Source organism: Camelus bactrianus, chromosome 14 (assembly GCF_048773025.1).
Source record: "Camelus bactrianus isolate YW-2024 breed Bactrian camel chromosome 14, ASM4877302v1, whole genome shotgun sequence".
In the NCBI taxonomy this organism is placed as follows: Eukaryota; Metazoa; Chordata; class Mammalia; order Artiodactyla; family Camelidae; genus Camelus; species Camelus bactrianus.
The window spans coordinates 60,879,319-60,904,783 of NC_133552.1; the positions used below are offsets into that span (position 1 = coordinate 60,879,319).

General features: G+C 43.6%; 1 protein-coding gene across 4 annotated transcripts in view; it reads right to left on the bottom strand.

Moving 5' to 3' along the window:
• Positions 1 to 25,465, bottom strand: part of SLC15A1 (solute carrier family 15 member 1) — a 53,687-nt gene that overhangs the window by 14,875 nt on the left and 13,347 nt on the right. For 3 of the 4 annotated variants that reach the window (XM_074378468.1, XM_045520155.2, XM_010959678.3), the window contains 15 exons: positions 14,207 to 14,223; positions 13,207 to 13,288; positions 12,964 to 13,105; positions 11,926 to 12,045; positions 9,640 to 9,739; positions 9,349 to 9,439; positions 7,436 to 7,519; positions 6,878 to 6,960; positions 4,536 to 4,622; positions 3,917 to 4,006; positions 2,158 to 2,202; positions 1,964 to 1,996; positions 1,791 to 1,879; positions 1,177 to 1,258; positions 367 to 486 (listed from right to left, as the gene is read on the bottom strand). In XM_074378468.1, coding sequence (XP_074234569.1) covers positions 367 to 486; positions 1,177 to 1,258; positions 1,791 to 1,879; positions 1,964 to 1,996; positions 2,158 to 2,202; positions 3,917 to 4,006; positions 4,536 to 4,622; positions 6,878 to 6,960; positions 7,436 to 7,519; positions 9,349 to 9,439; positions 9,640 to 9,739; positions 11,926 to 12,045; positions 12,964 to 13,105; positions 13,207 to 13,213 — 1,173 coding nt within the window. In that variant the 5' untranslated portion in view covers positions 13,214 to 13,288; positions 14,207 to 14,223. Of the gene's footprint in view, positions 1 to 366; positions 487 to 1,176; positions 1,259 to 1,790; positions 1,880 to 1,963; positions 1,997 to 2,157; positions 2,203 to 3,916; positions 4,007 to 4,535; positions 4,623 to 6,877; positions 6,961 to 7,435; positions 7,520 to 9,348; positions 9,440 to 9,639; positions 9,740 to 11,925; positions 12,046 to 12,963; positions 13,106 to 13,206; positions 13,289 to 14,206; positions 14,224 to 15,053; positions 15,205 to 25,465 lie in introns of those variants that run through there. The other variant, XM_045520154.2, reaches the window with a different exon arrangement.

Sequence of the window (25,465 nt, forward strand, 5' to 3'; positions counted from 1 at the left end):
CCCAGTTGTGACAACAGAGACTGCCAAGTGTTCCCTGAGGGGGAAAACAGCCCTGGTGGAGAACCACTGCCCTAGAATTTGGTTCCACATACCAGCCAAATCATTGTCACCTGAGAGCTTGTAAAAAATGCAGCATTTCAGCTCAAGAATCTGCATTTTAAGAAGCTCCACAGGTGATTCACAGGCATCTTAAAAAAGCACACTGGCAAGGGTGACGCCAAAATGAGATCAGGATATTAGGACATTTCCCTTCTGGGCTCATCTTGGGACTGATAATGAGGACCAAGAAGATGAGTTTCTCCAAATCCTATTTTTATCACTTGGGTCAGAAGAAGGAAAAACAAAGTTGCATTTCCTTCTACTTACTTGAGACATCTGGTCAAGTGTCACTGTCGTTCCAGGAAAAGATATAGTCATGTTATCATTTCCTATATTCATTACTTTAACTTGGACTTGACTTCCTCTGGGGAAGACTGGGAGAGTTTTCTGAGCAAAATAAGAAGAGAACTGGCAGTGAGGTCTTCAGTGCATATTGAAAGTGACCTTAACCATGGCCCTGGAGTCACTGTCTCCCTGGCCAAGGAAAGCTGTGCTGGCTGAGGCTCACCAAATACCCACCACGAAGTCCATGAGGCTCCAATTCCCACACCCATGGCCCCCATAGAAAGTGATGCTCATCCAGAAGGTGGAAGCAATCAGAAGGAGGCTGCTTTTGGTCCCACCTAGCCACCTCCAGGTCAAAGGATGCCAGGTTACAAAGCCTACTATCTGAGGGGTCAGAGTAACCAGAGCCTAAATGACTGCTGATCTTGTGGTGGTGTCTGCTCTCCTTGGATGCCAATGTCACCCCTTGTAATTCTGGAAGCCCAGACTCAGCCCTGGACACAGTGCTCTAAATATCACCTCACAGTGCTTTCTGCTTTCCTGCCTCACACCCTGCTCAGGGCTTCTGCATTCTCCCTACAATGCCCTCTCTCAAATCCCAGTGTCACTGAAGCAGGGCATGCTGACTCAAAGGGACTATTTTGCCCCATGGCACATTGTTCACAGCTCCAGACTTGGTTTAATCAGCAAATCCCTGGCCTCCCCTGATTACTCTCAGTCCTGGAGAAAGAAGGCTTCTGAATGCCCCACCAGCCCCACCAGGAAAGGCACTGCAGAATCAGGGCAACTCACATCAATTTCCACCTGCACAACTGCAGCTGCCACAAAAGCCATGGAAGCCAGGAACATCCCAACTGTCATCTTCTTCAAGGGACTGGCAGGACAAGCAAGAGAAAGAATCTCCATCGGCTGCATTCAGTGAGCTAATGGAAACCTCCAAAGGCAGCACTCCTCTCCCACCCAACCCCCAACAAAACCAACTTCCCCTCAAAGCACATGAATTCAAAGCAGCCTTTGTCTCTTATGCATGCCCAAGACTAAGGAGGATAAATGTAATACAGCTTCTCATTTGCATTTTTACATTTAATTTCTAGAAACTATCATTCAAGTGCTACTTTGGGTCATAGTTAAAATTTCTATTGAACACATATATGAGAGAGCCTTAATAAGAGGCGTTTTCAGGCTGCCATTAATAGTACTTTGGAGGGCAAACTTTCAGAAACATTGGCACAGAGACATCTGATTCAAAAATATTTCTTTGAAAAGCCCTGCACGTGGTGGGTGTTGTGGGAGGGGAGCCCGACATTCCTTCCACCAAGGCTCTGGGAGCTGAGGGAGCTTAGCCTGCTTGCAAAGCCCTAGGACAGATGGAGCCCCAACCCTGATCCCAACCCGCGGTCACCTACGTGAAATTGAAACCACACTTTGCAATCAGAGGGTACACCAAAGCATCCATGATGGGGACCATGATAACGATCAAGATGGCGTTCACGGTCTGCAGATGAAGTGGAGGTGAACTGTTACTCTTGTCTCAAAGGTGGCTTTGATCTCTGAAAGGGACTTAAATATTTTCTCCTACCTGCATCTGATCTGGCTGAATCTCAATAATTCCCTAAAAAGAGGGGGAAAAATTTCATGGATAAGTTCACACAGAGGAGCAAATGCGGGGGGCAGTTTGGAATGTTATGAGAGGGGAGGAGAAAGAGGGTAAAGGGAGTAAAACAAAGGAATAGTGACCAGGGGCCATGAAACATCTCCATGTGCCAAACTTACAATCTTCCCGCTCATAGTTGCTGCTTGCAGCGTCCACCTGGAGCCCTTAAAAACAAATAAGTTTACTGCATCATTTGGGACCGTGGGTCTTAAACATTTCACAAGTCAGTGTAGGGTCTTTTTAAAATCAGGAAGGAGGTCCGAACTGTTACAGGGTTTAAACATTTTCTTTCCAACATCAGGCTCATCTCCCAGCTCCACTGTGATTATAGGTAAGAAGAAATGACATGCATTTCCGCTGTTGAGTTAACACAACATATAGTACTCCAACCCCTCATGGAGAATCCAGTGAGTACTACTCTGGGATAAGCCATCCTTAGGAAAGACAAAAATGCATTTCTGAGGTTTGCTGGGAAGCTGACATCACCTGCCAGGTGAAAGCAGCTTCACACCCTGAGGATATTTTACATTCAATGGTATGGTAACTTCAGGAACATTATTATTGTTGAGTCTACTGTTGACAGGCTCGGCTGTCCTAAAATGTAATTCCATCAAGAGCGGGATGGATTTAAACCTGGGTAGCCTACTTATATTCAACCTATTTTACAGTAAAAGGTGACACAGGACTGTATAAGAATATATCATACATTCCATGGAGGACTGAACATGGAAATGTCTCAACATAATCTATCACTTACACTAGGAGGACATCATAAAAAGTCAAGAAATATGTCACTGGCTGAGTTCTTAATATATGCCAGCCACTGATTACTTAATGTACAGTCTCTGTTTTGATCCTCACAGCCTTACCCTGGGTTATTACCCTTTTCAGAAGGATTAAAGGATTACACGAAGTCACACAGCTAAAAGGTACCGAGTGCATTTGTAGTGCGAGTTCAATTTCAATAACTGGTCCCTACCCAACATGCAAAACTGATTCTTAAGACGCATACTTACAAAAAAGGAGATTAATGTCTACACTCAAAAATTTTTTCCCAAAAGATAGTTTACCCTAATAATCCTTCCTGCACAGTAAAACCATAAATGTTTGTAAATTTTTTCTTTAACTCCAGTTTCTAAAAGAAATAATATATTAATACTTTGGTGACTGAATATCACTCACGGGGTTTTTCTAACCCTATTTTGAAAAATTCCCAGGCATGTGTTCTCTAGCTGTGGGAGAAAGAGCAGGGGACAAGTCAATGATATCTTTTAGTTCCTGCTTTGATAAGAGTGACTCGGGCAGAGTCATTTCACATCCCTGGATGGTACTTCTAGCCCAAGCATCCCATTTCACTTTGAAAGATATCAAGTCTCTTTCAGTTTAAATATTCTGTGGATCCCATAAAAGATAATGCATCTTTTACCCTGCTGGGGGGGGGGTGTAGCTCAGTGGTAGGGTGTGTGCTTGGCATGCATGATGTCCTGGGTTCAATCCCCAGTAGCTCCGTTAAGGGGAAAAAAAAATCCACTCTTTTAACACGCTGTATCAGTTGAAAAACTAACACTTTATTCTCACTTTGACTGGCAGGAGTCCTGGATACTTTGATCAGATCTTTCCCAAGACGCTCTACTTGACTCCACCTAATTTTCTTCATTGTTTTGCCACAGAAATGTGTATAGAACTAACTAGCATTGTTTTTTTTTTAAAAAGAAAGCCAAGGTGATCTAACAATTACCAAATAAATGAAATATACAAAAGGACCTGGAAGAGAACATTTTTACTAGCTAAGGACTAAGTGAGTACCACTTGGTGCCTGGTAATGCCTGAAGAATGTTTTGTTAAATGAAGATGTACAGAAACATGGTTTCCTGTTACCTGCTGGTCAAACAAGGCCCAGAACATGGGGAGCGGAATGTACAGGAACATCACCCTTGTAACCATCTTGATTTGAGAGACTAGCCGCTCCTGTAGGGACAAATCAGCCACGACTTGTGTCACTCACAGCCACCACACAATGCTATTTTCAGCACAGACATATTTGCATCTGGAGACAAGCTGGGAGGTGATTAATTATTCTAAGAACCCTACTGCAGGTTTCTTTAGAAAACCAAAAATTCCTAAGGCGTTTAATACATGAGTGAAAACATCTGTTCAGGCAGTAAATTACTCAAATTTAAATATAAATTCCACTAAATGTAAATCCCAACACCACCACTTAACTCTTCCATATTCAAACCAAAGTAATGTGATCACAATGACATGTAACTAATGGCAGATTATACCATATGAAAATCTATGAAAGGTATTATTGTTTCCAGATAAATTATATCCATTGTGTATCCAGTTCTCTTCAATATAAATAAACACTCCCACACATAGTCTTATTTAAAATGCTAATAAAGTTTATGAAGCTACAACTGATAATTTTGTCCACGTAGCCTTAATAATGGGATTTATGATTACTGGGACCATCGTAGCAATAATAATCACTTACATCATATTTCTCGTTGGCCCAGTCCAGCCAGTGCTCCCTCTTAGGAAATTCCTTACTCCGATGCCTAAACCTATTTTTGATGGCAAACTGAAGAAAGGAAGAAAGATCAAATTTCAAAACAGAAGTGACTACTTTCAGTGAAGCACACTTCAGTTCAACTCCTTTTAATGGAAGACTTACGAGAGAAGCAAAATATGAACTTGGAGATGATAGTATCATGAAGATGCTAAAGACAGAACATGCATTTATTTCAACCCCTTACTAACTGAGGGTGTTTGAGTTAGGGTAAACGGCATCATGCTGTTACTACTGCGCTCTCCAGATTTTCTAGAGAGGAGTGTTCAGTAGAAATATAACACGTGACACATAAGCAATTAAAGTTTTCTGGTAGCTGTATTAAACAGTAAAAGAGAAACTGGTGAAATTCATTTAAAATATATTTTGTTTAACCCAACAAACCCAAAATATGATCTTAATATGTAATCAGTATTAAAAAATGATGAAAAATTTTACATTTTCTTTTCATATCAAGTCTTCGAATTCCAGAGAATATTTCACACTTAGACCACATTTCAATTCAGATGCTAAATTTTTTATCAGAAGTGTTTGATCTGAATTTACATTTCATAAAATTTATGTTTGAAAAACTAGACTTACATACCTAAGTTGTTTCAAACATTTTAAAAAGTTTTCCAATAACTTAATTGAACATTGGTTTTTAAACTTAAGAGAATCCACTACGTAGAAATGCCTGTATAACAAATTACATAATTTAAATTAATTTAAGTGAAATCCAATTTGAAACTCTGTTCCCCAGTTGCACTTGCCACATTTCAAATATTCAATAGCCATGCATGGCTAGTGGCTACCATATTGGATAGCAAAGGTCTATAATAATGTATTAGAGTCACACAAAGGAGAGTGAGAACTCACCACATAGAAAAAGTATTAGAGGAAAATAAAGATTATGGTTGAACATATTCTAAAATATGTCAACACTAATCAGAAAAATATACTTACCCACCACTACCCATTATAAAATTAGAGGCTTCCAAAATTCCTTGTTGGTAAGAAGCCTTCAGTGGAGCACAGTGCATTCATAATGATGTGACAGCAAGAGGGCGATAGTGATGCCAGTTGGGGACACGCCTGTGACTTAAAGGCAGTAACTCAAGGCTGCGGGCTGACGTAGGATACTGGGAAATATAATTCTCATAACTTGAAATAGCTTCAAGTTGTTCTTTTGGAGTTTTAAACTAAGTCACCCATTACTTGGGAAGGAAGGACTTGGAGAGGTCACTGGAACTGGACATCCCCTCTTAGCTTGGGAAAAGGTTTTCGGTGTGACTAGCTCTAACGTTAGAGGAAAGTGCAGGAGGAAAAGGGAAGACACGTGAGGCGGGGGAAGTTTTCTTGACCCTGAGAGGACACCTTTGTGTCACAAAGTAAAGCACATGTACAATTTAACACGATAATGTCAGGAAAAGGGGAAAGGAGGTGACTAAAATTATCTTAAGGCTACCTTGACATCCAAAGGGTTATCCACAGTTCTTAATGAATGAGTAACACATTTCCCCCTTGATTATACAATGTAGATATTCCTTTAAAAAAATAGGCAGCATATTTGGGAATACAGTTATTTGACTCCATTATTTAAAGATTCCCAGGCTCAGCATTTATTTCCTGCCTTTGAATGTGCCTGTGTGGACATATCCCTGCAGATGCACATGGAAGAGACCACACCCTGCACATTCCCATCACCAAACAGTCTTTGAAGACAAGACTTCTCCTGGCTGCATAACACGGCATGGAGGTACTGTGTTAAGCACTATTCTATTGTCAGCAAGTTGCTTGACTTAGATTTTTGTCGTACATTTTTTTTCTAAATATTACATTGATAATCTTCTCACGTGAATCTGTGTTCATTTTTGAAAGCGATTTTCTTGGCCTTTATTCCTGAAAGTAGGATTGCTGACACTCTCCATGCCTCAGACTCCTGACAGGCATCACAAAACTGCGCCTCTCCATTGTTGTTTCACTGCTCTCCGACAAACATCAGACACAGTTTGTCATTTTGACAGGTGAAGAGTCCCTCTGGTTTGCTTTTCTTTCACCATTGATCTTTTAAGTTCAAGAGCCATTTCCATCCCTCTCTTTTCGAGTTCTGTTTGTGTCCTTTTTCATTTGATGAGCTTTATAAGAAACTTCAATTTCTCAAAATAGTAAAGAACACCAATACAATGCTTCAAGGAAACTCAAAGGTTCACTGAATTTTAATTTAAAGGAGGCAGAAGGTTCTAGGGTGACTAATATGATGGAGAGAGAGCTATTGAAGTACTTACCCCAATGCACCGGACGACTTTAGCCATGACGTTGCCCTGAGGCTGGAACTTCTTGTACATCCTACTCCCAATGACAAACACAACTGGGGAGGGCAAAAGAAGATGGGTTAGCCAGGTGTCTGACAGAGCTACCTGTGACCCAGAAGATGTGCTTCTGTATGAATTATAACCTTGCTTCAGAAATACTGGGATTACTCATAAAATGAGTTTACTTAGGTACCTCCCAGTTTAGAAAGTGCTTTTGATTCTAATAATCACAGGAGCTTCTGAGCAATATTATATTGTGCTCTCACATACAAACACTGAAACCTTGGGGTGGAGGGTATTGCTCAGCGGAAGAGTGTGCGCTTAGCAGGCACAAGGTCCTGGGTTTAATCCCCAGTACCTCCTTTAATAAATAAACAAATAAATACATACAGACATATATAAATACATAAATAAACCTAATTACCCCCCCAAATAAATAAAATAAAAAATAGGTAAAAATTGGTCACAGTAATTAATGTGAGGGTCTGCCCTGATCATAGGACTGTATTAATTCCACTGATTCCTACTTACTCAGAGACACAGCCATGAGAGCAGCAGGAACCCCAAACGCCAATGGGTAACAAGCTTGTTTACTGTGAATTCCACACACTTGAACTGAGGAGAAATTACAAGATTAAAGTTCATTATGATAATGGTAATGCTCATCAATTTCACAGTTTTTTAAATCCCTAGCTGGTTATTCCATACTATTCTCACTTAATGTTCTAGACTTATCCACATGCCTTATTGATGTCATTGCCAGCTGAGCAGAACAGCTTTGTGGTAGGAAGAGCAGGAGATGGAGGCAGGTTCTAATCTCAACCCCTACGTAGATGTCTGATACCAGCTAAGCCAGAATCAGTGGGAACTCTTCTGTTCTGCTGACTTACCTAGTCGGGGAGATAAAAATGACCTGGATATAGTAACTTGAAGAAAGTGGGATTCAGTAAGTAAAATCAAAGGACTCTGGAAAACCAAGATTGTATGTTCCTGAACACATGCTAGTTAGCAAACAATGAGATGACCCCGGGCAGGGGTCAACTAGCTTTTCTGTGAAGAGTCAGAGGCTGTGGACAGTCCTAACTGCGCAGCCCTGCCTTTGCAGGGTGAAAGCGGCCGTGGACAATGCACACATGGATGGTCTTGTCCAGATTTCTGGATTTGGCCTGTGGGCCATAGGCTCCCAACTCCTGCCTGAAGATCTCTTTTAGCTCTGAAATCCTAGGGCTGGCAGGAAAAAAATTAAGACTTTGGAAGGGGCAACAGAAATTACTGGAAATCCTTTCAATGGAGTGCTGGAGCCTCTAGGAGACATCTGGTCCTATTGGGCTTGACTTTGTCTTTGACTAGCTGTTTCACAGTTTTGCAGAGAAAGAAGTTACCGAGGTAGAAAACTATAGTCAAGCATTTCCTGTTCAGAACAATACAAAATAGCAATGCAAAACAATTTCCCCCCATAAAGAACAGAAATCTCCATTAGTCAAATCCTCATTTGAACTGATTATATCAGCTTTCCAGTTTCCTCATTAACCAATAACTTATATAAAATCTTGGTGACATGCTTCCTTTATATGGGTATGAGAGTTATGATTTTTCCTTCAAAATGAACATTTTACACATTCAAATGCACACAGTACATATTCTAGTAGAACCTGGAGGTGGGGGAGGGGAGGGGAGGTCAGGGAACAGAATGCAAGAATAAAAGCTAGTAAATTTTTATATAAAGCAAGTTGGAATGGGGTTTCTGTGTCATCTTCAAATTACTACTCTAGGCAGAAATACATAAACCCCACAAATTATCTTGTTTCATAATTTATTCTGACTTCTAGTGTAGGCACCATGGTCTTGCTTTGGTCTAATTTGTCCCCACATATACCCTTGCATGTGGGAAATTCACAAACTCTCACTGGAGCGTCTGCAAGCACAGAAATCTGAGTGCTGCTGATAGTTGCTGTCCCCTTGTCTTTCTTGGGGTAGTTCTTTTAGAAACACCTGAGATGATAGGGAAGCAAAGAATAAAACCTTGCCTGCTAAATTCTTCGTAACTCACTGAACGGCACTGGGGAGCCAAGCCTGAAGGCAAAAAATGTCATCTATGGCCCACTTATCCGGCATAGTTTCCAAACAGCCTCTCTTATCTTATCTCTTACCACGGATAAGGACTTTGAATTATTAATAATGATTTAGAAAAATCAATTGCTATGCTCACGATGGTCTAGATTCTTCAGTGGCCACTGGGATAAGGGATTCAAAGAAGATTAGCAAAGGAGGTAAATCTTGAAAGAAAAGCAGTTTGCATCAAGGGTTTCACTATGTCCTCCAGGATATATGTGACAGCCGGCGTAGGGAGAACTGAACAAAACCAGAAGAGACTAAACTTTTCACCTGACTTCTCTCCATCATTAAAAAAAGAAAAACCAAGATCTCTTTCAGATATTTTTTACCTCTGAGCAGAGGAGTGATGATCGTAGAAATCAAACTTCCAGCATTAATGGCCAAATAAAAGATGGAAAAAAATCTGTTTCTTTGCTTTTCCTGTAATAAGAAAGATAAAGTATGATGACTTGGGCTATATGTCAACTGATCAACTGTGGCAGATGATCTGATTTGACTTCTAACTTGGTTTCAGTCAGTGTCTTATATATACTTGAAAAACCTCCAATGGAGAATACACTGTGTCAGTGGAATTTGATTATAATCACTTACATGGTTTCTGTGGAGATGCATGCTCTTACCTGGCCCTCTTCAAACTGATCTCCACCAAATGCAGACACACAAGGCTTTATCCCGCCAGTACCCAGAGCTATCAGGGCCAGGCCAACCATGGACAGCGCCCTGTGGAAAGTGGTAGGTAGGAGAAGGGGCAGGATGTGAGATCCTTAGATGCAGGAACCTATCTTTCCACTAATTTCCCTCAGAGGACAAGGCACAATGGTAAACAAAGAGAAGGGATTCACCCCATATGAGAATATAATTCACAGGAATGCAGTCTTGACAGCTGAATGAAACTTGAACTCAAGGACCTTCAAATTCATATCTTTATCTAATAATTTACCATCTAGAAAATTTAAAGCAATGCTTTGAATACTGAACAAAGCTTTATGTATGGTTCTTTTGTAGCCTAAATGGGTAAGTGAAATGTTTAAGCATTGCCTCTGGTACAATCATAATAGACTCATAAGAGTCATTAAAAGACATTGGAAACATGATTTAATTGCAAAGCAGAGTATCAGGTTATAGAGTATGATCTTAACTTGTTTACAAAGTACAGAAGACTGGAAAAAAGTAGAGCAAAAGGTTTATTATTATGATCTTTTACAATGAAAAGAGTTTATAATAAAAAAAGGGGTTAAGGATTATTTTTCAATTTGCTTTTGTATTTTCCAAGTTATCTGTGTTTTACCTCCTGAATTGAAAAAAAAAAAAAACCATTCATAGAATTTACCAAACCTCATCTTGTAATTTTGTTAGATTTATAGTAGTCACTACGCATTTCAGGTTTTATAAATGTTTATTCCATATCTTCTTGGTTGCTAATATTGTTTAAAAATGCTAAAAAAAATACTTTGTGAAACAGATAAAGTCAAGGAAGACACTGCCCATAGAAAGAATTCTTAAAAACAATCATGCCTGTCTCCCTGGACTGACTGACTGAAGCACCTCTTTCGTCTTGCTTTTGCCTCTTTACACAACTTGTGTTTGATGTTGTCGCTCTAAGCATTTTAAAGAACAACAAAAACACCGCCAATTTAATGTTATGTACCATGCAGTCTTTTTAAAATACTTAACTATTATTGTATTATTTACTTATTATTTTTTGGGCAGGATTAGGGGGAGGTAATTGGGCTTGTTTATTTTTAGAGGAGGCGCTGGGGATTGGACCCAGGACCTCTTGCATGCTAAGCATGCGCTCTACCACTTGAGCTGTACCCTCGCCACTATGTAGTCTTACGAGGCTTGTGGGCATGTTTCAGTACCTAACTCCAGGAAATAAAATAAGTAGCCAGGCTCTCTTGAATATCTATCGCTTGCCAGGCAGGGTTCTAGATGATCTACCCAGATTAATGCATAACAGTCCTACAGATGAGGACACATGAGCACAGAGGTTAAGAAATTTGCTGAAGATCACACAACTCATAAGGGGCACAGCCAGAATTTGAACCCATACAGCCTGGCATCAAAGTCCATGTCTTAATCGATACTGTAGATTATAAAACTGAGGGAGGCATGGGGAAGATAAGTTGGCCCAGGTCACACAGCTGTTCTGTGGGACTCAGAGCCGGGACTCAGATCCTGGAAGTCTGAGCTGTGGACTATGCTCGTAACCACTCCCCTCCACTAACACACTTCCGCCACAGGTGTCACGTCCAGGGATCTAATCTGGATGGCTGTCTGATTGACTAGTAAACCAGAAATACAGGGATGGCAGATACTAATTTGAATTTCAATTATATTTTCCCAAACCATAAGATGGTTTACTCCTAGATCAAGGAACCAAAGCCCAAGAACAGGGAGCAGAAGAAATCTTTACAACTTGTCTGCTAGGCCAGACTGCAATGAAGGGGAGTTAATCTCACAGAGGAGCTGTTGTCAACAGCACTTTTCACCAAGAACGCAGAGCCCAGGGCTGGAACAAATGTTTATGAAACTGATTTACTCAAAAACGAGCAGTAATGTGGTCCAAGACAGAAAACTAAAGGTACAGAATCTTGAGGAAACCTGGTACAATTAATGATCAAGGTCTGTGGGAGTTAATGCCGCTCTAGGGAAGACTCCATGCACTGACCGTGCCTGATGGGAGAGGTACCCAAGACAGCAAGCTTTCCAGTGAGCAATGACACTGACATACTGAAGACCCAACTCTGAGTCAATTAAACAGCTTTCTCTACGCTGATGGAGGAGGAAAGGCCTCCTTACACTTACAGTGAAGTTCAAGGAAAAAGGTGAAAAATTAAAGCACCGAACAAGCACGCAGTGGGAGGTAAGGGGTCAGGGTAGGGCCTCCGTTAACATCAACTCACACATGTGCAGAAATACTGTCCGGGGTTCCATCGTGGTTGAAGTCCGTGAGGTCATTAATGGAGCTCACTGCAATGACTGCCTGTCCAATGGTGTAGACAATGGAGAGAGACACAATTGTCCTGTGTTTCAAGAGGCCAAGAGAATCCAAGTCAACTGTACAATAGCAGTCCACTTCCTATTCCACCACATGAAGGCCTCTGCTTCCAACTTTCAAAAGCCCCATTAAGAATGTCCTTGTTTCTCAAACTGTGTAAACCTGCTCATGCTTTGAAAGGCAGCCTACTGAAGAACTGTTATGCTTAGAGCAAAATTTTGGCCACAGGAGCCAGAGGAATGGGGAAGATCTGTTTTCTCCTTGACCTACTTGAAAGATTCAATGTCTCATTTCACTCAACTACTGAAATTAGTACCTGTATCTTTAAACAGTCAGAGATATCTTGTGCCTGGTAACAATATTTAGCCAGCAGTGGTCCATTAGTTATTTTTGAATTATATTGAGTCATTATGAGACAGCCACTGAATATTCCTGCTTCCGCCCGTGTTGTGCATTGGACCTGGAAGAGCCTCTACTTCCTTCTGCATTAAGTCTTAGGAAACTTCCAGATGACCCCTCCCATTGAGTGCACCCCTAGAGCTCTTCCTGCAGGACTGGTGAGCGCCCCAAGTCGTTTCTGCTCATCCGGCCGCTTGAGACTTTCAGCAGCTGGGATGTTTTGAGAGAGCTTCTTTGTTCTTAACTCTTCATGCATCATTAATGACAGATGGCATTCCAGCTACTATTTCAAGATGAGACAAAGATGTCATAAGTGTTTGGAGGAGGAAAAAATCCTACCAAAGCTACTTGCATTCACACTGCTAAATGCCAGGCACGGTATTAAACTCTGGCGACACGAGGATGAGCAGAAACAGGCTCTGGCTCCATCTCCTACCAGTTCTATGCTCCTTGATTCCTTGTTCCCCAAGTCCACCATCCCAAAGCCCAAAGCTTATAATTACTTTTTGGCTTGCTTGTTAACAGGTAAGTTGCCATGACTCACTTGAATTTTCCCAGCCAGGAGTCAGCGATGAGAGCTCCTAGAATTGGTGTCAGGTAACACAGAGCAACAAATGTGTGGTAGATGGTGGTAGAGAGACTGTCGTCCCAGCCGATGAAATATCGAAAGTACAGAATCAGGAGTGCTTTCCGCAGAAAGTGGTGGAGGAAGAGAGGGCAACAAAGTTAGAAGTGGCTGCAGTAACTCACGCTTTCCACCGAACGGGGCAGGGTCGAAAGGAGTTACCTCTCATTCCATAGTAGGAAAATCTTTCACAGAACTCATTGATCACGATGAAGAAGATGCTCAAGGGATAACCAAAGCAACTCTGAAAAAGAGAATCAGGCTGGGATCGAAACACACTCCTCACTGGTCCCTATTCACAAATGAGGGCTAACATTACAGGAAGTATCTGATGCATGTTTAGCAACTTACCAGGGACCCTCCAGAGGTGGAGCTGAGAATTTAAACATTTTTATTCCCTTATACTCCACACAAGGACAAGAATGAAATGAGGCTTTAATAGTTTTATTGTTAGTCTGAGAAGGACTGTACAAGGCAGACCTCGAAGATATTGTGGGTTTGGTTCCAGACCACCACAATAAAGCAAATATTGCAATAAAACAAGTCACATGAAGTTTTAGGTTTCCCAGTACATAGAAAAGTAATGTTTACACTATACTGTAGTCTGTTAAGTGCACAATAGAGTTATGTCTTAAAAAAACAATGTACGGGGGGAGAGCACAGGAGAGTATAGGACCTAGCAAGCATGAAGTCCTGAGTTCAATCCCTAATATCTCCATTAAAAAAAAAACCTAATTATCTCCTCTACAAAAAAGTATACAGTGCTGTATGTCAGTTATATCTCAATAAAACTGAAAGAAAAAAAAAGAATTATTTAAAAAATTAAAAGAAAACAAAAAAATGCACTTACCTTAACTAAAAAATGTTTTATTGCTGAAAAATGCTAACCATCATCTGACAACACAGTGTTGCCACAAACCTTCAATTTGTAAAAAACACAACATCTTGCAAAGCACAATAAAATGAGGTATGCCTTGCACTCAGCATGTCCTAAAAAGAAGAAATGTTACTCAGAAACTCAGGAGTGCCCCTCATTGACGTCAGCTGCACAAGATGCATTTGTTAAATAAGCGAATAAAGCACAGCTGTGAACACTTAGCAGCAAAACAGATGGTGGAGTTCACATCATGAAGCCACATGGAGAAGTAAAAAGGATACATACCCACGATTTGGATGTTCCTGAAAGAAAAACAAAAATCCCACTGTTAAAGTCAAGCAATTAAAATCTTTTTCTTTTTTTGCTGAGTCTAAACTCAGACCCTCTGACTTTCCCTGGCAGTCAGATATGTCATCCAGATGGCTCCAGCCATGCCCGTGATTCCGGTCCGAGGCCCGGGTCCTTTATCCGGAGTGCGGCTGCAGGCTGCATTTTCTTTTAATTAGCCCCTTGGGCCACTGTCTCGAGTCGTCAGAATTGAGAACCAGAGGTTCAGAGAATCTGCCAAAATCATGTCCTCCTTGAACACTTCAAAGTCTGTCCATCGTCCACAGGATAAAATCCAAACGTTTATCATGTTCTTTACTACCTCGCAAGGTCAGAGGGGTTTGGGTGAAGGTTAAAGAACAGAAACACTGAACACTTCATGGTGCCCAACACGGAGGGAGGATTCCACCATCGTTCCTGTTCCCTGGGCTGCTTTCCTTCCAGCCCCAGCTGCCCCAACCACACAGGGCTCCCAGGATCCCCCAACCCACCCAAAGTCCTTAACACAAGACAGCAAGTCCTTTGCCAGGAGTCCCCTTTTAATGTGCCCTCTTCCTTCGTGAAGGCTCCTCCGACCTCCCTATGTTACCAGCCAGTGGTAATAGCAAGTTTCTATTTCTCCCTCCCCTTCCCAGACAAACCACGCGGTCTCCATCCCCACACCCCTGCGTCTTTCCGGCACCTGCCCGCGGAGGGGGCTTGCTGTCAGATGGATGACTTCGAAGAGAAAGAAGAAAATGGGTGAGAATCCAGTGAGTGGTTGTAAACCAAGTGCCACTGAGCACCTTCTAAATCATAAGCGTACCCCTCATCTTCTTGGCTTCAGCCTGTCTCCCCGGAATTTGGACCAGAGCTGACCCGTAGTCTCGTCTGCATTTTAACATCTCCTCGAGCTCTTCCCGGTACCAGCACCTTGCCCTGTATTTATCCGGGTCTGTCATGTGCTGTTTCATATGTCCCTTTCCCTCCCTCTCCTGCCCCTCCCCGGCCCCAGTAACCACAGCCTAGTTCTCTGTGGTCAGTGACCCTGCAGTGGTGATTCTCAAACAGGAGTGAGCCTCAAAGCCACCCCGAGGGCTTGGGAGAGCAGCTTTCTGGACCGCACGCCCAGAGCTGCTGACTCTGTAGGCCCAGGGTGGCCTGTGGAGTTTGCATGACTAAGTTCCAAGGTGGTCCAGGGACCCTGCTCTGAGACCCACACGCAGGCTATGATATCAAGTTGTCTGACTGCTCTTTGCAAGTAAGTTTTATCACGTCTCTGGCCCTGAGCCCCAGAGGGAGCCTTCTGTGCCAGCTGTCTAGGGTGGGACCTGAAAACAGAAGCTGGATTGCACTCTGGAGTCTCCACCCCCAGCTCTCACGTCTTCCCCATTCGGGCTCTTCCTTTCAGACTTGCCACCTTGTAATTTCATTATGTGCAAGCCCCGGGCCCCATCCCACAAGGAACAAAATCACAACTCTGCCTGAGCACCACATGGTCCTCCAGGCCTCCCTCTCACCTCGTGGGTCCGGGCCTGCCTTCCTGAGTCCGGTCACATGTGCTGTGGGTATCCGCGCTTCCCCCGCTCAGCACCGCCCCACGGCCTCACAACCAGGCTGTCTCCCACTTTTACCCACTTAAAAGCAGTGATGCTACTTCAGTCCTTGTCCTAAGGTGGGAAATAAACTGTCTTGGTCTCACAGGGCTCCGATACCCAACTGTTCCTGTTGTCATTTGAAGTTCTGGAAGGAGATTCCTCACCACTAATAGACTGGTTTTCTCCCCAGTTAGACTTCCTCATGGGCAGGGGCTGCTCTCAGGGGCTACATGTGAAGAATTCAGGTATGGGGTCAGACATGCAATGGGATCTCAGCCCAGTTACGGATCCCTGTGACCTTGGGCAAGCCCACCATCCCTTTGGACAGCCCGCCTATCCCATGAAAATAACGCCACCCACCTCTAGGATTGCTGCATAAGTTCCAGAGGTGAGGGCCCAGGATGTGATGCATCCTTCAGTGGGAGATGCTGCTACCTCAGAATTTCCATCTCTGTTTGGTACCCCTTCCAACAGGTGGTGACAGTAAGGCCACTACTCCAGGCACCTGCACAGTTACTTACATGCCCGAACCCCATCCTTGTCTAAATGTCTTTCTGTGAATAAAAGTCCCTATGCTGAGTAAGCCACGTGTTTCCTGATGGGACCCTGGTGAATGCACAGGTCGCGTTTCATCACCAGACTCTACCTGCTGCCATGTTTCATCACCAGACTAGGGAGAGGACCACAATGCGGTGATATTGAAGGACCCGCCAGGAACACGATTTTGTAAAGCTCTACATGAGGAGCCTGTTGGCAGTATTCGAAGTCTGTTTCTTTGCTCCGTCTTCCTGAGGACTCAGTGGGACTGTATGATGCTCTGCCTACTTAGACTTCAGATAACATGGCCTTACCCAAAGACCAGACAAAGCAAAGGTGATGCCCACACAAGGGCTCAGGTTGGTTCCTGTGATAGCCTTCTAGCGAAAAGCAGGAAGAAGGTAAGGAAACCCAGACTCGACTAAGACCACCTGGATCTCACTGCAATCCCTCTTTTCACACATTTCTCAGGATTTTGGTTTGCAGGGAAACACTTTGCCTGGCCAGGGTAGCACTTGTAATTTTTTTTAGTAAATATTATTTTGCAACAATTATTTGCTAAATAATAATGGCAAAGGTTTTGTTTACTTCAAATATAAATGGGGTTACAGAAAAGAGAACTTAGATTCTTGTTACAACAGCCATCACACCCAGATCTACGTTACGGAAAAATAAAATTTCTAAACTCAGGTGCAAGTCTGAGACAGTACCCAGTCATCACTCAGAAAGCTTTTTATTTTCTGAAAGTTGTGCATTCCAAAGGACTACTTTTATTGCTGTGGGGCAGAGGTTGCTAAGTTCTTCTTTTACAGAATTCAAAGCTACTTACCGGATGTAGCAATGTGGTCAGCATTTCTTATCATAATATACCTGTGTGTGGGTTGTTATCTGAGAAAGCTCGAGTCTGGAAGTAGCGTTTACACTGAGCCTTAAGTCTGAACACAAACTGCACTGTCACCAGATTCTGTTTACTCTGGTACAATTGTGTCTGTCCTTGGTACCGGAATTGTAAATCTGATCAGCATTTTTGAGTGGTCCGCCATGTCTAGCATCATTCATGGGTCACTTGGATTTAACTACTGAGCAGAGTAAAACAGCTTAGCCAGTACCAGGCACACAGTAATCTCAAAATCAAGGATGGATCTTATTGTTATAATAAGCCTAGCAGTGCTTTTGTCTAAAGAATTTAGTAAAAAAAAAAAAAAAGTATACATTAGAAACTTCTATGATTACTGACTTGTGGGGACAGCAGGAAAAACCAACAAAGACACACTAGTTGATGGAATCTCTCCATTAAGGTGAATATTTCCTACTACTTAATAAAGCACATTCCACGTTTTTAATCATTTAGGGATGGAAACCCTAACCTTAATGTTTTATTACCTAGAAATGAAAGCCCCTCAGCAACACGATGGGTGTAAAGAGTGCACTTCAAGGACTTAGCCTTGGGAAGGAAAGAAATGAAGCATCTTGCTGAATCTAAGAGAGATGCTCTCACCCGGAGGCAGAGAGAAAATTGTTGCCTATCATCGCCGAGACGGAAATTGATGGAAAGATTTAAGTAATGCGTGGTATGTTAGGGCTGGCGTTTCTGAGGTCGCATGGCGTGGAAGGCAGAACAGGGGTCCTTGAAGATGCTCACGTCCTAACCCCTGGGGTTTCTGGCTGTGTTACCCTCCATGGCAAAAGGAACTTTGCAGGAGTGATTCAGTCAAAGACCTTGAAATGGGGCATTTGTCTTGGATTATCTCAGTGGCCCCAGTGTAGTCAAAAGGGTCTTTAAAAGAGTCAAAGGAGGAGATGAGAAGAAGGAAGCAGAGGCTGGAGTGATGGCAATTGCTGGAGGGCCACCACGAGCTAGGGAATGTGGCAGCTTCTAGAAGCTGAAAGGTCAGGAAGACGGATTATCTCCCGAGAGCCTCCAGAAGGAACTGGCCCTGCCAACATCTTGATTTTGGCCCAGTGAACTCCATGTCAGACTTCTGACCTCCAGAGCTGTGAGAAAACAATGCTGTGTTGTTTTAAGTGACTAAGTTTGTAGCGATTTGTTACAGCAGCGACAGGAAATGAATACACATAGGTTTGTCTCAAGCTCCACAGATGTAAGTTTTATCACTATTTACATAGAACTAAGACTCAAACTTCCCAGCAAGTTTTATTTGTTGGCAAAATGTCCTTTGTGTCATTTTTTTCCTAAGCTACATTTGCTATTTAGGGGCTTAGGAGTCCATACCTGGCACCTGCCTTTTTGATGGGATTTGGCAGATCGGAACTCGCTTTGCTAACTTCCGCAGGTGCTGACTTCTCATCACCCATCTCTAAAGTGGTGATTCTGCCTTACAGGGTTGCTGCAAGGACGAAGGGGGTCTGAAAATGGTTTCATGAACCAGGAGTAACACAAATTCTGTTGATTGTGTTGTTTTAGGCTGTGCACGTGCCTCATAAAATAGGTCACGTGAGACCCCAGGGAACGCAGTGGTCCTGCTAGGATACATTAGCCTACCTTAGCAGAAGTTGTTTCTGAGTTAAGGCAAGAACTCCTCTGACAGTACTGTCCCTGCATCTAGGACGTGGAAGGACACGGGACTCTGGAATCAGCTTGGAGACAATCTTCCCAGTCATGAGGCTTTGCTCAAAGTACTCAACTACCGTATCTCCCTCCCTTCATCCAGAAATGCTAATACCTTCTTTGCAAGTTGGTTAATAAGATCAAGTCTACATTAATAAAATGAAGTTTTGTTATTTACTGCCTCCCCTGAAGACATCTGTGCAGTGTGGCTGGACGTCTGGGATGGACTGATTTAAAATTAAAATTAAAATAAAAATATGGACAAAAATTTTCCATGGGGAGCCCTAGCAGGGGTGAGAGGTGGCCCTCAAAGAAAGAGGCCGTCCCCTCCAAGGTTACTCTCTCATTGACCAAAAGCAGAAGGTCCTTATGATGTCACCCTGGGGAACTGGGCCATGGGATGAGGAAGTTGTGGACAGAGCAAAGTCAGGCTTCTCAAACACAAGCCACAGTGGCAGGCACTGATTTTTCAATCAAGCTGTTTTCAAAGGGGCAACAGCAGAGGATGTGATTATGGGAGTGGCTGCAGGGGTTAAAGGCACATTTAAAAATCCCCCAGCGCAGTGGTTCTCAAAGTGTGGTCCCTGGACCTGCAGCAGCAGCAGCACTTGGAAACTCGTCAGAAATGTAGACCCACTGAAATTAGAAACTCCCAGGGCTCTCTGTGCAATGTCATGCCTGCCCAGGTGTCCCTGGGATATATCCCAAACCCTGAGTTTGGGAGCCATTCTCAGCTCCAGAGCAGTGGGGGCTGTGTACGTGTGCGTTGAGCCATGCTCCCCTCCAGGTGATCAGCTCCTGCCACACAATTCCAGCCTCCACTCTCCATTCCTGCTTTCTGAGTTCCTGTCCTCCGTTCACGAGGATGACAATGACAAGCAGACACCTTGCCTCACCCTCCCATTCCCCCTTCCCTACCCAAAGACCAGAGAGAACCCCGATGGAGCCTCTCAGGACTACCCTCAAACCTCATTGGCTCTGCTACCTGCAAGATCAGGTCTCTGACTTCTATCAGCCTCCACCCCAGCAGTGGAGCCAGGCCTCGTTCTTCTCCCTTCCTCCAGCCTCCTTCATGGCTCCCTACAGCATTAGGGCAGTTAGCACCTCACTGCCCCCTGGCTTCCCCACTGTCCTCCCCGGCTTAGATTTCTTGAGCATCTTTACAACTGTGTGGGACACAGCCAGCTGTTCTGACTTCAGGAAAATGTTACAGACCTCAAGTATCATGTGATCCTTTTTTTTTTTTTTTTTTGAGAAAATAAAGCATGTGCCACTTCAAACAGAGTCTAGCAGGAGATGAATTGGACCTGAGTTGGCCTGGAGGCACCAGGGAAAGGGCCGGAGTGTCTGGTGTTACTCACTTGCTTTGATTTTTTTTTCCCCCCTGAAATTGATCAGCTTTGATCAAGAAGTGAAAGGGCTTTTCTTTCCTTCTATGGGCTTTTTCAGTAGAAGTCAGGGTTTTTTTTTTTGGAAAAGGTTCTGTGCCTGTAATCCAAGGCCCTTGTGTCTGGAGTGGCTCGTCTTGAGGCTGTGTCTTGTCTGACTGGATTTTTTTCCTTCCCTGAATGTTGTGACACATTTCCCACCTCAGGGTCTGGCTCATCCACAGGACACCCCTGTGCACTTTAGAAGATTGTGATCTTTTGGGCAGGATACATCCCTGGGAGGCATGGCTTGCCAGCAGACAGGGGCTTGGCTTTATAAGAAAACGTGGTCCTGGGCGTGTATACTGCTCGGAAATGGCGCAGGTGCATTCCAGCCTTGGGGCCTCCTGCGGAATGCACAGCTCTGGGCAGTGGCCCTGCCCACCTTCACTTGTTTTTATGGGAACAGCCTCCTTTCCACAATTACCTTCTTCTCTAAGACCGAATCTATTTTTCCTCTGATACATGGACAAAGAGCTACATAATCGTAGAACCTAGTGATGTATGGTTTTCTAAAGTCACTTTAATCAAGCTCCTGGATGTCCTGCCTGCACCGCTGCTAAAAGCAGATGAGATATCAGGCCTTTGAGAACTAGAAACGTCAACCCAACCCTAGTACCAAGGGGCTACCTTAGAAATAGGGGGAAGCCAGCGCTAATGGGACAGTACAGGTTTTATGAAGCGACTCTGGCATGATGTGGGGGCGGGGAGCAGCTCAGCCTGGGGCGCTGGCGACCTTGTATCCACGCAGGCCACGAAGGCGAAGGCGCGAGCCCAGCTGTCCAGGCAAGGGGCCTAGATGCGGGATGTGAAACCATTAGGCTGCATCTGCCCCTGGCTCCTCAGCCACCAGGTATCTCAGGATGTGTGTGGCCGTCATCAGCCCCTGTCGTTTCTGGGTCGCCCTTTAGTGGGGACGGGGAGGCCGGCAGCTGGCTCATTTGGCTAGTCTTCCTCCACTGCCTGTGTGAGCAGTGAGCTGCCTTGTTGCATCTGTAACCACCCAGCAGCCGGGCCTTCATCTTTCTGAAAGCCATCCTCTCCCTCCCTCAGCAGGGCGTCCACTAGTCAGGGCTGTGGGGAGCAGCCCTTGGTCAGCACATTCGTTTTCTGGGGCTGCCTTAACAATGTACCATGAGCAGAGCGGCTTAAAACAATGGAAACTTTTCGTCTTGCAGTTCTAGAGGCTAGAGGTCCAAGATCAAGGTGTGGGCAGAGCTGATTCCTTCTGGGGCTGGGAGGGAGAATCTGTTCCGGGCTTCTCCCCCAGCTTCTGGTTGCTTGCTGGCCACCTCTGGCATTCCTTGACTTGTAGAAGCATCACCTGATCTCTGCCTTTATCGTCACATGGTCTTCTCCCTGTGTGCATGCCTGGGCCTAAATCTCCCCTTCCCATAAGGACACCAGTCATATTGCATTAGGGGCCCATCTCCTCCAGCCTGACCTCATCTGAACTGATTCCATCTATAATGACTCTATTTCCACATCAGGTCACATTCTGAGGCCCTGGGGGTTAGGACTTCAATATGTGAATTCAGGGCTGACGCAATTAAACGCCTAACAGTCAGAGAGCATTTGTAATGCACAGCCTACAGCTTTTGGTTACAGATAGCCTACTACCTTTTAAAAAGTCTTCTACCTATGACTGTCTAAAATCATGGACTTAAAAAAAATAAAATAAAACAATGCCAAAGGCACATAAGTGTTACTAAATTAGAAAACAAAACAACAACAAAAAAACAATCTCCTGGTCTTTTGGGGAGTTTGTTTAGAGGCAATTAAGTTAGAGACCACAACTTTTAGACAGAAATGTTTTTTTACTCTTAGATGCTAAATCATGACTAGAAGCGTTGTTTTCTGATCAGGCTGCAAAAGTATGTGCAGAACGTAGCTGTGTTCCTCTGTTGATAGGCTGTATCACGAAAATATATGGGAATATCTATAAGAAATTTCTAGGAGTAAAATGCTGGTAAAATATTATGTGTGTTTTGAAATTTGTCAGATATTACCTAACAACTCTCCACAGAAGTGTTACGTGACTTATTTTTTTCCAGTCTTTATAATTTTAGAATGAACACACATAGATGAGGCAGCTATAAAAAAAAATAAACAAAAAATTAAACACTATTCGTTGTTAAAGATTGCCTGGAAACTTTATCCACAGATCCATAATACAGTATAAACAGAGTATGAACCCTATTTTAAAAATTACTTTGGGGTAAATTACCCATGTCTATGACATCATTGTGAACATTTCTGATTCATCTAATATTATAAATGGGGGATGCGTTTACATACTGCTTCTGTTATTAAATAGATTGCTGTTTAGAACCGATTAGAGCTACGACCAGAAAATCCATCTGTGTTGCTGGGGGAAGACACTAGTGACTAAACGTAGCACCTAAGCTGAGGATGTCGGCCACAATGGAGTCATCTTTGCACACTAAGAATATTTCCAAGCTAAAGTTATGGATAAACGATACACATATTTCAGAGAGAATATTTTCTATAACCATGTTACTGTGTTGAAGTGTCCCCCCAAAATTACTGTCCTTGTCTCAGAGTCTCAGGATGCAACCTTATTTGGAAATGGGGTCTTTCATTGCAGATGTAATGAGTGAAGATGAAGTCACACTGGAGTAGGGTGGGTGCTTAGTTCTGACTGGTGTCCTGATAAGAAGACAGCCACATGAAGACAGACAGGCACAGAGGGGAGTTGATGGCCATGTGATGATGGAGGCAGAGACTGGAGCGATGTGTCTACAAGCCAATGCATGCCAAGGCTCACTGGCAACACCAGAAGCTAAGAGAAGAATATAGAACAGACTCTCCCCTAAAGCCTTCAGAGAGCACAGCCCTGCTAACACTTGGATTTTGGACTTCCAGCCTCCATAACTGTGAGAGAATAAATTTCTGTTGTTTTAAACACCTCAGTTTGTGATACTTTTGTCATACCAGCCCCAGGAAACAAATATATTATGTGAGAGTGCATATGTGTTTTGACTAAATGAGAAAAATGTTTGTTAATCCAAGAATATCTCAGATGTACTGCCTGATACGTCCTAATAGAGCTTACAATAAAACTATACAGATGGTAGACATTTTAAATGCTCCGTTTGAGAACTTTTAATAGGTCTTCTTACGTTTCATGAATTTTCTAGTCTTGAGCCTGATCCTCGAACCAAGTTTTCCTCATGTGCACCTGTTCAGTTTCATCCATCTCCACCTAATGCCTCGGAATCTGTCTAATAAGAGGCTTCTGTCAGCTTCCCAGTGAGAAGCCATGGCTGGTCTCCAATCTCAGAGGAACTTGACATTCCTCCTTTAGTAGAGTCTGTGGAAGATCCTATCCCTTTCCCTTGGCTGTGGCCCCTTCTACCTGCTAAGACCGGCCTGTAATTCTGGACCGAATCTCGGCGGCAGCAGAGGCAGGGCCTGGCCCATCTCACAGCCCCATTCACGTCAACCCCATAAGCTGACCCCACTGTGCTGTTTCCTCAGTGACATATTTCTGACCTCTGAAACCCAGGGGCAAAGTTACAAGACAGTGATTCTCTGGTTCTTTATGTTGCTATCCCAGAGTTATGAGTCAAGAGTTCTCACCCATCTCCTGATAATACTACCCTTATTCTTTCACCATCATCCTGGAGGAACGTGGAATGTCTCTCAGATTCCACCCTTGTTTTTACTTCCTTATCATCTCACCTGGGACACCTACCTCCTCTCTCTCCTGCCAGGGATGGAATCAAGATGCAATTGTGTCTAACAGTTGCCCACACCCAGGGAAGTGGGAACAAAGTGGGCTGGGGAGTCCACAGCCCATTGTTCCATTCATCCTCGGTCGTTAGCAGCTCGACCCTGGAGAACAGACAGCTTCCTAGAGAACCAGACTGGCAGCTCCACCAGCTGCCTGAATAGTCCCTGTCTGTTGGCAATCTTTCAGTAACTCAAAGGGCAGCAGGAAAAATTATTAATCAAAAATCCAAGTAAGCCAAAAATGGAATAATGCCACTCAGGACATTTTGTAGAGGTGGGAAGGGCTATGTCAAAATTTACCATTCAGATGGCAAATCCCCCGGCTTTGACAAGACACTGTTATTAGCTACTGTTTTCACCGGTCTCCCAATACTTTATTCACCTCAACTTTAACTCAATGTGGAAAAATGTTTATGGGCCTGTGTTCCTGCCTCTGAGGATATGAGTTTCTTCAATGATGGACTGTTTTATACCCTCATGTGGTAAAACAAAACAAAACAAAACACAAAAAAACTTGCAAAAATACATGATTTAGGACCACATCCATCATCACCCCCTTTCCTAAGACGTTGCAACTAATTTTCAAATTCTAGCTTCTAAGCTACTAATTTACCCCAAACTTGGCCATCATGGACCATCCAGGGGTCAGACTGCACCAGAGCTTCTTGCCATGATCTCATTGTGGGGGCACAGTAGCAACACTTGGACATGCGTGAGGGTCAAGAAGAAGAAAGTTGTCATTCAGGGTCACTCAGGGCAGTGGTTCTCAAAGTGTGATCCCTGGACAGACAGCAGCAGTCGCAACGCCTGGGAACTTGTGAGTGCAAATCCTTGAGCCCCATTCCAGAACTCTGAGGCAGATTCTAGGGCTGCAGCCTGGCAGCCTTTTAGAATAAGCCCTCGCTCAGGAGATCCCGATGCACGCTGAAGTCTGAAAACCACTGATTCCGAGTCATGCCAGCCTGAAAGAACCCAGTGAAAGCAGCTCTCTCTTCTTGCCGTCTGGAAGGAAGAAGTTTCTTCCTTCTTGTAGTTCCCCTACACTTACAGCCTACAGAAGGAATGTCAGCCTCCCTGGTTCTTTGGTTCTGTTCATAAGTGTACCCCAAGAGCTTCTAGAAAGAGGAGAGAATGTGGGAGGACTTTTAAATGGCCAGGTTTGAGGTACCTTCAAGGCTAGTCCCTCCTTTTTCACTCAGGCAGGAAATAGACTTGAAAATCTCTCTTGAATTGCATAAAGGTCTGCAGGGAGCTGAGAGTCGTGAGGAGGCGGGCAGGAATATAATAAAGCATCCTTCACTAATTGAATGAACCTCTCAAGTCAGCCCGGGGGCCCTGGCAGAGGGAGGCA